This window comes from Echeneis naucrates, chromosome 12, assembly GCF_900963305.1.
Source record: "Echeneis naucrates chromosome 12, fEcheNa1.1, whole genome shotgun sequence".
NCBI lineage: Eukaryota > Metazoa > Chordata > Actinopteri > Carangiformes > Echeneidae > Echeneis > Echeneis naucrates.
Window position 1 is genome coordinate 12,367,466 of NC_042522.1, and position 12,233 is coordinate 12,379,698.

At 41.7% G+C, this 12,233-nt stretch overlaps 1 protein-coding gene and 1 non-coding gene across 2 annotated transcripts; both read left to right on the top strand.

The window, feature by feature from the left end:
* The first annotated feature begins 3,846 nt into the window (after positions 1-3,846).
* Positions 3,847-10,592, top strand: ddx54 (DEAD (Asp-Glu-Ala-Asp) box polypeptide 54). The gene is made up of 20 exons (XM_029516062.1): positions 3,847-4,089; positions 5,125-5,251; positions 5,407-5,477; positions 5,559-5,747; positions 5,842-5,891; positions 5,974-6,015; positions 6,107-6,202; positions 6,306-6,427; positions 6,556-6,617; positions 6,887-7,018; positions 7,115-7,325; positions 7,443-7,574; positions 7,708-7,929; positions 8,027-8,100; positions 8,190-8,396; positions 8,990-9,138; positions 9,222-9,335; positions 9,460-9,570; positions 9,672-9,775; positions 9,997-10,592. Exons 1-20 carry the CDS (start codon positions 3,970-3,972, stop codon positions 10,257-10,259), a joined length of 2,598 nt encoding a protein of 865 aa, XP_029371922.1. The 5' UTR covers positions 3,847-3,969; the 3' UTR covers positions 10,260-10,592.
* Positions 4,212-4,283, top strand: trnac-gca (transfer RNA cysteine (anticodon GCA)). The gene has a single exon. It is a non-coding gene; the product is annotated as a tRNA-Cys (tRNA).
* Positions 10,593-12,233: the final 1,641 nt, after the last annotated feature.

Sequence of the window (12,233 nt, forward strand, 5' to 3'; positions counted from 1 at the left end):
ATGTATGCGCCTCTGCAGTTTTACACTAAGGGGAGAGCAAAGCCGGCTTCTCCTTATACAGCAAAGGAGAAGTCTCAGCAAAAGGCTTAGCATCAGTTGTGGAAATGTAAGCACTTCAGAATTTTGCTTTATTGCCTTTTGAATCATGGCCACCAGCATTTTAAATGTGTAATATGAGTATTGAAACCCAGGAACTAGGAAACTCTGTGCTGAGTGGATAGTCCCAATCATTGTGGATAGCCCGGTCAGAACTCTGCCATTGTTTTCTATTCCGACCACCAGTCTGGTGAGAGTGAAGGGTCCTTATTTTCTCTTGTTCAGGCACAGTGGATTAGATGTGTGTGGTCCTAAACAAATACAAATACAAACAGATTTAAATGCTCATACAGATTCTCTGCGGGAGGGATTGGAGGGATCTGGTCTACTCTCCAGTCTCTGTGGATGGATCTGTCTATGGTTCTCTCTTGAGTCTCTGGGGGGTGTCCGGTCTCTGAGGAGGAGTCTGGTCTCTCTAGTCTCTGCCTCCTTTTATGATAGTACTTCTTGTCATAGATGCAGGATGATGGCAGAAATGGAGGCGAGAATTAGTGCGTTAGAGTCACAGCTCGACCTTAGCTGCTGTAGCTACCTGCCCCCCTGTAGCCGGTGCGGGCCGACCTAAAGTAGGGCGTTGGCTAAAACTTGCCCCTAAAGTTGAAATGACTGATTACTTCATTTGCCAGTAGGAGAGCCTACCTGGTCACTGAAGGCGTGAACAAATCTGAGCCTGTGGCGTGCATGCACGAACCAGACAAGGCTATGGAAGGAGGGACTGCATAAACTGGGAGTGGGAGGTCATTTGGTGATTTTTAGGATATCCAGTAGCTGCTTTCCTCACCGAGGAGTTAGCAACACTGTACAGTAACAATATAACAAGAAATTTCTCCAAACCAGAATATGATCTAGGTGAATTTTGAACACTGGAAATAAATCCTGTACTCAGCAGCACCCTGAGGCACTCTCAAAACTTCTGCAAAGAAATTTTCTAGTATAATATTGCTGTAAATGCAAAGTACAGAAGTAGGTTGCTGATCTACCGGTTTTCTGCCTGATGAGCCACAATGGATGGTGGTGGGTCCAAAAGCAAGTACAGGGTTAACATAATTATGTCTTCTCAAGCTGCTCATCTCAGCCTCTAATCATCCCGTGGCATCTTAAGAGGCACGGTCCAATCAAGTGGCTGGGTATTTTGTGCATGGCTGCGCTGCCTCTGTGCCCAAGAACCTGGGGGCAAAGCCTGGGGCCTTCTCACCATCTGCTGCTGTCACTGAGGGTGGCACCACCTCACAGTGCCATGCCAGCCCTGAGAGTCCAAGATCCGGCTGTGGTGGTCGTCACCAGCTTAACGCCGGGCTGTGTGAAGCAAACTGCCTGTAAACTAGAGGTGTACTCTGAAATGTAATAATTAAAATATTCAGATTTGCCTCACAGTGTAGTAGATCATCACAGTTTTCACACTTTGACCATTCACAGTAAATCTCACATTTCCAGATTCTGATGTAATTATTTGATGAGACACAACACTGAAGCTGCTATTTCCTCTCACGTGGGCTCTCCAAACTTTTTGAGGAGCTGCTATCAGATTTTCTGAGATTAATTTGCTCTTTGGATGTACAGTGTCTGGCATTGAGGGCATTCTGGAGCGACATGCTTCCCTGATATGCTGCAGCACATCCCTGGCAATACTAACTGGATGTTTGGACTATTTTTAAAAGGTCTGCTGAACCCAAGTTCAGCCTTTAAAGAGCGAGTTGATAAATAATTAAATTGACACAGATAGGATGGAAGAATATTTAACTGCTACCCCCATTTAAAGGCTTAGCTTTACAAACCATCAGCTCAATAATCTCTTAATTTAAACATTCCTTTCAATCTCAGAGATTTAGACGAAGCATCTGCCACACACACAGACACACACAAACATGCTGCTTGAAAACGTCTTTATAAAATTCCAACCTGAGACAAGCGGACATCTGTTTCCCTGATGACTTTCATTTAGAGCCCATTCAGTCCCTGATTGCCTGGTGAACCAGTGTATATGTCATCAGTGACACAAGTTATGCTACAAATTACTTAAAGTTCAGACGCTGATGTAAATTTCCTATAGCACAGAAGGCAGCTTATGTCGGTCTAAATAAATCTTTTTCTATTTGTCATTTGTAAAACTTGTCATTATACTTAACAAAATCAATGGTAGGACTGTCAGGGGATTTGTAAGTGGAGGGGGTATTATTTACCCATGCTCCCAACAGAGAGAATCAAATCATGCTACTTTATTTTCTTTCATATGTAATTCATGACATACAAAAATGTCAACATTAAAAGCTCTGTCACTTGAATAATTAGCAATGTGAGAAAATAAGTAGCCTGATCTGCATCATGTGGAGATGAGAATTCTGCAGCATTTCTTCACACCATGAAAAGACACTGCCAGGAGCTTTAAGGCTGACCTGATCACATACTGATGCCAACACCCTGCTTATTTGGACGCCAAGTCGAAACCAACACAATCGTCTCATCCCTGCCAGCTTCATATCTTAATCCCTGCAGGATTTATCACTTAAATCATCTTTACGATTAAAAGAGGATCCTATAGGTGGCTTTGGGCACCTATTGCGCCTAAGTGTTGAACTCCTACATCCCTCTTTGCTCCTTGAACGGATTTGGCTCCAGGCCACCGCAGAAAGGCTCTGTAAGGGAATATGAATGGCATTAGCTCCAGGCTGTTGCCATGGAGTTGACTTATTTACTGATCTTCAGCCCACTGACTTCAAACAGCACTGCACACGTTTTGGCTGCCATATTAATGTCAGCGTTATCATCCAAAGGACACATTTCCACTTGGTGGTTTGAAAAATTAAACTATGGCTGATTAGAGCCTGGAAGTATCAAGAAAGTCCTGTAAACTGAAGACATACTGACCAGCAGCCCAGTTTGCATTATTATCTCCTTTTTTAACAACAAATCCATATTTTATCCACATATTACTTTTTATTAATGGTATACTAAATAAAATAAGTGTGTTCAAGTGTGCTCAAAACAGAAAGGATGTTTATTTGAGAACAGGAAAGTTAAAATAAGATTGGATTTTAGTTGGCGTTTTTCTCAAGTAACAGCTGTCCTCATGTTTCAATGAAATCCCATGCACCATATATGCCTCACAGTTACATTTACCCAATAATCAATGTGTGCAAGCGGTTAAAGGACAGCTTACTGGAATCTGTCAGAGGATGGATAAGAGGTAGAAAATAAATGAATGGCCTACTGGGGTCGAAATAGGTCACAAACTGTCTGCTGGCTAGTTTAGTCGTGTTGGCTTCAGTTGCGTCAATGTGAAGATCAGTCCTACAGGACAAGTATGAATAAATGCAGATTAACGCTAAAGAGGGAAATATCCAACGGTTTAGCTCACTTCATAGACAGCTAGGACAGGACAAACTGAGCTTAACATGTTATTTCCTTGACTGACTGTTTCAAAAGGCTCAGTTTGTATCATTCATATGAAACAGAGACGATTTTCGTGACAAATACAAAACCTTTGAATTAATTTACAAGAGGAAGAAAAGTAAAGCAAACATGGCTGTGGGAAATAAGAGATCATTGAGAGCTGTTCGTGTCTCTGTCTAAATCTAAGGATGCAAAAATAATATAGAAAAAACAGGGTTACATCTCTACAACAGAAAATGTGTTGCAAGGAGAGATTAAACATGTAACTATCCGCGGCAATAGGTGGCAGCATCGAGCTTAAACCGACATATCTCACTGATCGGCAGTAGAAGAAGACCCAGAAGGCGTCCACACGTGTTTCCAACATGGCTGCCCACCGTGTTGTTGTGTGCTGAGATGCCAGCAGATGTTTTTACCCCCATAATCTGCTCGATAAAGTTACCGACCGTAGACTGAAAGGAGCGCCGAGGCTTCAGGATCAGGATGGCGCAGAGGAAGAAGAAAGTGACGAAGAAGAAGAGACACACAGCCGGCAGGGAGCCGGAGGCTGAATCCGACAGCGGAGACTTTGAACTGGCTGCTGAGGTTAAAGACGATGATTCTGTAAGAAACCTAAACCCACCTTCACTCACCAGCTGCTGTGTGTGATCATAGGAATAATAATATATTATCACCAGTACCTGATGAATAAAATACAACAGGTACTGACCACAGGATGGTCAGATGGGGGTATAGCTCAGTGGTAGAGCATTTGACTGCAGATCAAGAGGTCTCCGGTTCAAATCCGGATGCCCCCTTCAAGTGTTTTACCAAACTGAGTACAAACATGTTATATATGTTGGATTACAACTGAAAAGATACTTAATATGTTATCATCACACACACCGTTGTTGTCTAAGATACTCTCTGGCTCCACTTTATTTTCTCTGCACAAGACAGGACATCATTTTTATTTCCACTCTTAGTGTCTGATGCCCCCCATAAATATATCTTTATGTTGAGTTTTGTTGGCAATGTTGGACTGCTGTTTGGATCAAACTCTGTGGTGAGAGTATGTTATTTTACTGGAGTGGATCAAACTGAAAGGGGTTTTTAATATTTGTCCCATCTGATGTATTTAAATATGGAAGATACAATTTTAAACTCAACACCTGTTATCCAAGGACAAATCGACAATGATGGCGGCAATAAATACAATATAGACTATTTTGGTCAAAGCTCTAAAGCAATTAAACCAAGCAGAAGAAAATTCTTTGTGGTATGTATGTACTTAATTTATTGTGCAGGGTTTTACATTTTACATTGCACAATGCAAAATTCTTCTAGACTGACATCATAATAACAAACGCACTGCCATGAAATAAAACATTCACCTCCAAGGATCAAGAGCCAACAGCAATGAGTTTCATTGTTGTTTTTGCCACCTTGGCTTAACTGTTTTCCCCACATTATTGTCAAGATCTTGCACACTTCATGATATTTTCACTAAAGCAATAATTCAAAACTCTTCTTTATCCCAAAATGATCACAATTTCTCAATTTAAGTAGAAATTAAGATTCTGCAGGATTTCTTAACGCACTGTGCGATACCTCTGTTATGTTCTTAAGAAGCTGTATGTTTTGTCATTGATCTCACAGCCAGGGAGGAAATTGCCGCGGTTCCCTACTTCATCAGACTACACGTCAGATGTGGAGCCTGACACCAGAGAGCTGGTCAGAGCCCAAAACAAGAAGAAAAAGAAGTCTGGAGGCTTCCAGTCTATGGGTAAGAGCCAAAGAAGAGGATCTAGTTACTCACTGAATGTAAAAGTGTCTGTATACATCCACTTAGTAGAGGAAAAATAATTTAAAATAAAGCCACATCTCCCCTCTCTCGCTCTAGCAGCAACATTATACTATTTTACTCCATTATGATTTCAGGTCTCAGTTACCCTGTATACAAAGGAGTCATGAAGAAGGGTTACAAAGTCCCAACTCCAATCCAAAGAAAGGTGAGTCAGTCCAATGGTCAATTATTCTCACTGCTGGAGTGAAAATATTTCATGTCCAACCCCTCTTTCCCTCAACCTCAGACTATCCCGGTGATTTTGGATGGAAAGGACATAGTAGCCATGGCCAGGACTGGCAGCGGTAAGACAGCGGCCTTCCTCGTTCCTATGTTTGAGAAACTGAAGGCCCCTCAAGCCCAAACAGGAGCCAGGGCCCTCATCTTGACTCCTACCAGAGAGTTGGCCTTGCAGACCATGAAGTTCACAAAAGAGGTGAGACTGAGCAGACGCATTACTATTGTGCTTCTTCATTTAGGAGTTCAAAGTGGGTGATTAAAGCTGAATTAACTAGGTATGTCTTGTTTAGTTGGGAAAATTCACTGGCCTCAAGACTGCTTTGATCCTCGGTGGAGACAGGTACGTCCCTCCTCACCTACCGGCTCAGTTTTATAGTTGCCTTTTAGATGGATTTCTAGCTAACACCCATGTTCTTTTCCAGAATGGATGATCAGTTTGCCGCTCTTCATGAAAACCCTGACATGTGAGTCTTTTGTTTTACTCCTGGCTCTTGTTGTCTGTCCTCAACCTGTGAACGGTATAATGAACTTGTGGTCTCTTTCATTTTCCCATAGAATCATCGGTACACCTGGTCGTCTCATGCACGTCATCAAGGAGATGAATCTGAAGCTGCAGAGTGTGGAGTATGTTGTGTTTGATGAGGCTGACAGGTGAGAAGCTAAACACTGCATTTACATCTTTCATTATTTTAATAACGCAAAACAGATTCTTTTGCAACTATGAGCTACATTTCTATGCTTTTTCTCCACTCAGGTTATTTGAAATGGGTTTTGCTGAGCAGCTTCAGGAGATCATCCAGAGGCTTCCAGATACCAGACAGACTCTGCTGTTCTCTGCCACTCTGCCCAAACTGCTGGTGGAGTTCGCCAGAGCTGGTAAGATCAGCTTTACACCGCCCCCGTTGCCACTCCTGTTTAACATGCATCCAACATGATGGAGGAGGTCGACTCGGGTAGTTAGTTGGTGTCTGAGGGCCCAGCTAACTAAATTAACCTTTTCCCAGGGCTGACAGAACCAGTGCTGATTCGTTTGGATGTGGATTCTAAGCTCAGTGACCAAATTAAGGTAAAGCAGGACTTTGCTTATTAAATATGACTGATTGTATATTTCTAAGAGGAAAACATGCTTTTATTATTTTTTTCATGGAAAATTAAGTGCATTAAAACAAAAGTTAAGATTGGAATAACATCTGATTGCAGTGCTGTGCTGTGAGAAATTTTGACTTGATATGTTTATTTTTGTATTTATTAATGGAACATTTGCATGTTTAGACTCTTGAGACTTTCTCACTTCAAACCTTTTCAAACGTTTCCATTTCTCCTGTCCTTCATCAGCTGTCATTTTTCCATCTGCGTGTGGACAATAAGCCAGCAATGCTGCTTCACCTCCTGAGGAACGTTGTGAAGCCTCAGGAGCAGACAGTTGTCTTTGTAGCCACCAAACATCATGTAGAGTACCTTAAGGAGGTGAGTTACAACGGGAGGATAATTTGGTCACCTTTCTCTCTCTGTGTATTTAAGCTCAGCGAACTCTCACACTGTGTCTCTTATTGTGACATCTAGCTGCTTTCCTCAGAAGGGTTGGACTGTGCCTACATCTACAGTGCCCTTGATCAGACAGCCAGAAAGATCAACATAGGGAAGTTTGTGCATCGGAAAGCCATGGTGCTCATTGTGACCGATGTTGCCGCTCGTGGTATAGACATCCCCCTGCTGGACAATGTCATCAACTACAACTTCCCTCCTAAGGCCAAGCTCTTCTTGCACAGAGTTGGTGTGTGGCTTATACACAGAAATATTATTTGATTTGTCTTGTAGGTAATTTAACAAGTGAAAAGGCTGTTTTATTTGTAAATCTTATAATTGCTCACCTGTCACTTATTCCCATCAGGCCGTGTGGGACGTGCGGGTCGCAGTGGCACAGCCTACAGTATGGTGTGTCCCGATGAGATGCCATTTGTCTACGACCTTCACCTCTTCCTTGGAAGGCCTGTTCAGTTCGCCATGCCTGAACACACTCAAGGTAGGCCTTGTAGAACGCCCACCAGGTCTACTGAGGAAAACACTATGTAAATAAGGCTGCAAGTATTATAAAAATGTGTTTACCACTGTCTCATGTGTTACTGTCTTCCATCCAAACCTCTCCTCTTCACCAGATTCAGAGGGCGTGTTTGGTCGGGTCCCTCAGAGCATCCTGGATGACGAAGGCTCTCATCTTGTCACGTCTCACGAAAACTCGCTGGACCTGCAAAACCTGCACCGGGTCTCGGAGAATGCCTACAAGCAATACCTCAAATCCCGACCAAATCCCTCACCAGAGTCCATCAGACGGGTCAAAAACACTGATCTGTCTGTTATGGCTGTGCACCCATTATTAGGTCAGTTTGTAGGAGGATGAACAGTGAAGGGCTCAGTGATGATGATAATGATGCTCAGACCGTAACTGATAGCAGCATATCGTTTTTGTTGTTTCAGGGTCAGGTTTGGAGAAAATGGAATTGGAGCGCCTTCAAATAGTTGATGCCATCAAGGGCTACAAATCCAAATCGGTGAGTTACAGCAGCAGATGTCCACTGATGCTGTTCCTGCTGTTCAGTGATAAAAGCTAAAAAGAAAATCTCCTTTGATATTCTTTTAGACTATATTTGAAATCAACTCCAACAGTAAGACAACAGCCAGCGAGGTGATGCGAGCTAAACGCTCCAAGGACTCAAGATTAGTGGACAAGTTCAGCAAACAGAGAGAGGGCCTGGCCACAGACAGCCGCCTGCATCAGCCCGCCAACCCCACAGCTGCTGACGGTGATCTAACACACAGCGATGGCGAGGAGGAGGGCTCTCTAAAGGTGGGAGACGTTAATGCATGTGTGCCATTTTGATTTTAAACCCAACAATTTTTTTGATGATTTTTATGAGTTCTATGTGTGTATTTTCTTTTTTATCATTGTATGTTGAGGATGTTTGTCACCAGGTGAAAGAAATGCCATTTTCCACAGTCCTACATTAAGTAGAATGAGAGAAAGCAGATCAAATGAAATATTCCATATCAAAAGCATTACATAGACTGATTTTTATTATTATTTAATTTGCTGATTATTTACTTGATCAGTCGTTTTGTTTTTAAAATACCAGAAAACCCATATTTCCTAAAAATGTCTTCAAACCAAAAATAATCTATTTAGCTCATAACATAACAATGGAGTGAATATTTTGGGATTTATAAATTGAAAATTTACTTAAATAATTAGGCGTATAATAAAATAATGTATTATTTTCCGGCAAATAAAGAATTTGACTTTTTAATCAATGACCAAAAAGTTCACTCGCTCAACATTGTCTACAAACTTTAATAAGACAGAGCAGGATCCCTGCTAAGTGTTAATTATTGCAAATCCTCCTTTTTAATAACTGATTGTGTAATTCTTCATGGTCCCACCAGGAGGTGTTCTCTGCCGTGGTGGGTGGAAAGAGGAGAGATTTTCAGCAAGAGGCAGAAGATCGGCCAAAGAAGAAGAAAAGCAGACAGGCGGGTAAAGATGAGGAGTATTACATCCCCTACAGACCCAAAGACTTCAACTCTGAGAGAGGGTGAGGAATGAAACTTTTTACAACTTATTTAAAATGTGAGTCAAATCTGATGTGTTCTCACCTGTGACGTTCTGCGGCGTTAGGTTGAGTCTCAGTGGAGAGGGCAGTGCGTTCGAACAGCAGGCGTCCTCAGCTGTCATGGATCTCATGGGAGATGAAGGAGACCAGTTCAACAAAAATCAAAAAATAATGAAATGGTGAAAAATTTCAGTTCATTCACACACTGAAACTGTGCCTATGCTCCTCTTCAATTACATTGTGCCCTTTATGTGGTTATCTGCAAATCCCACCTGTAATCTGTTGTCTTGCTGTCACTTCTAGGGACCGTAAGAGGAAACGATTTGTAAGAGACACAGGGAAGGAAGACCAGAGAAAAAAGATAAAAACAGACGGAGGCAAAGTTATCAGCAACAAGAAGAACAAGAAGAACTTGTATCCTTCCAACAAAATGTCTGTGTAGTTATTTGCCGTTATTACTGCTTTTCTCTCTCACACTCACAATATTTGGCTGTTTCACCTTAATGACCTGACAGCTATGAGGAGTGGAAGAAAAAATACAAGGTCGATGACGGAGGATCTGGCTCAGATGGAGAAATGGGAGGAGGAAGAGGAGTAGGAGGGAGGAGGCCAGGAGGAGGTACAATTTGAACATTAATAATCAACTAATAAATATCAGCTGATGGACTATGGGGAAAATATTGACAGCTAACTGTTAAATTTAAGTCAACAGCTTTGGTTAGCTCATCTTCATGCTGTGCTAACCAAACATACATGTATGCTTTTGTGAATCATCCAAAATGATAAGTAATCGTTCTTTTTTTCTCCTTTTATTTGCCACTTCTGTCAAATGTGCATCAGGTCGTGGCCGTGGCCGTCGTGGTCCTAATTTCCAGAGTCCTGTGAGGCGACAACAAGGGGCCGGTGGCCACAGTGTGCGCTCAGAGCTGAAGACACGCGAGCAGATCCTGAAGCAGCGTAAGAAAACACAGAAGCAGCAGTTTCTGCAGAGCGGGGGACTGAAGAAGCTCCGGGCCAAGAAAAAACAGTGGGTCAATGATTTTAAGAAGTCAGGGTTTGGAAGGGGCTCACAAAAGAAAGGTAAGATGAAGAAGAGACTGTGAGAAAAGACGCAGAGGGATGATTCTGTGAGAGACTGGAGGTCAAGGACACCACAAGGGACTTAATGATGAATACAAGTTTGTCCCAGTTCACCTTTAGTTTCATACTGACATGTATAATTGTGACTTGAAGGAGCATTTCTCGAGGTGCACTTCATCTTTTCCCCTCATCACTCAGTGACTCACTGTATACTTGTCACAGAGTAAACTGAGAATGATTGAGGTGAACTGGATTTTTTTTTAAGCGTGTTTGGCAGAAATAACTGCCTAAATGAGTTTGAGTACTGAAATATGTCTATACACGTTATTAACTAATGGCCAAATACAAAATGCAAAAAGCAATATCCTGTGTCATATCTTCATTTAGTTACATGTTGTTCCAGTAGACAACCACATACAGAATGATAAGACAGCTCATTTAAATTGGGTTACATTGCCAGAGGAGCTGCGGTCTCTGTGGTGCTCTGGTACCCAGTCTGTATAACCCTAAAGTCTGGATTGCTCTTGAACTGTTTGGCCTCTCGTTATTCATCTGCCCTTTAAATGTATGTTATTGCCCACTGAGTTAATGGTTTTGGTAAAAAGTCTCAAAACCACTGGTTCTATAAAATACAGGCCAGGAATTTACCATAACCATAACCATAACCATAATTACAGGTTTGAAATTGGAAATCAATCTTAAAAGGTGCAATGCTGCACTCGTTTGGTGAAAAGCAGTACTGCAAACGAGTGTCCAGGACTGCTGTTGTTACGTTTGGTTACTTTCATAAGGCAGAGGAAGAAAAAAATCACGTGACTCATACGTTACATTTTGGTCACCCCATCTTTTCTCTCTTCAGCACATTAAGTTCATTATTTAAATTTAAGCAAGATTACATAAATCTTAAAAGAACTGCGTTTAAGATATTTATCCTTCAACACATAGTGCCCAAATATTTGGAATTCAAGAGTAATTGTAAGACAAAGAGTAAAATAAGTTTATTTTATTGATGAACCTGTAGATTTATTAATTTTGTGACAAGTCTAAGCCTCACAAAAGAACGTGGGGAAAAAACATTGTCACGCTGATTTACAGAAGTTTTTAGTCATTAATAATGTTATCTCTCATCTGAGAAGCATCCCATTGAAGTGCCCTCTCTGGCCACGAGTCAAATGATCGTGTAATTTATTTCCTGCAGAAGATACAGCAGTTGATCATCCAAGAAAGGAGACTTCTCTTATTTCCTCAGCTGCTGAGAAGGTGCAAAATATGACCACATGCACAGCAGCCTCTGAGGAAAGAGCAGCACTGCAGCAACCAAAGGGAGAGACTAAGTGGCTCAGTCCATCTGGATGTGGTTAAGTTGCTGACTGTTTTTCGATGATGTGCGTATATGCTATCAAAGGTTATTCATGGCTGCAGTTATTCATGGGCGAGAGCTCTTCCATGAAGATTTGTGCCTTCAGCTGTCTGTGTGAATGCTGCTACAGATGGAAGAAAATGGGTGGTAGGTGGGTAATGTATTTAGTCCAAACACAGCAGTGTCACCATGGAGATTGTCACAGGACAAAAACCAGAGCACTGTCATATTTCATAGAAGGGGGGATCTTCCTAATGACACGCATTCATAAAAAACACCAGCTAGTCTATTTAGGGGGTAAAGTGAATAAAGTTTCAGTTCAATAAAAGGCCTGAATATTGTGCAATATTCACAATATTTATAAACCCAAACTCCCTTCAGGTTTCACTGTTTGCTTAATGAGCAACTATAAAAGACAATTTATGAGACTTACTCAAGAGCCCTAAAGGATATGTGAAGAAAGCACTTGACTTTATCAAAACAAAAATTTCCTGCTGATTAATCCTAACTGTCAGGAGTCTAATGCCAGGAACAGGCTTTTCTGTGAGTGAAGGGGGCTAGTGGTGTGGGGGGGGGGTAACATTCAGAGAAAGATTTCTACTGTCTGTCCCTGAACTATCTGGAACCAGAGCAACCT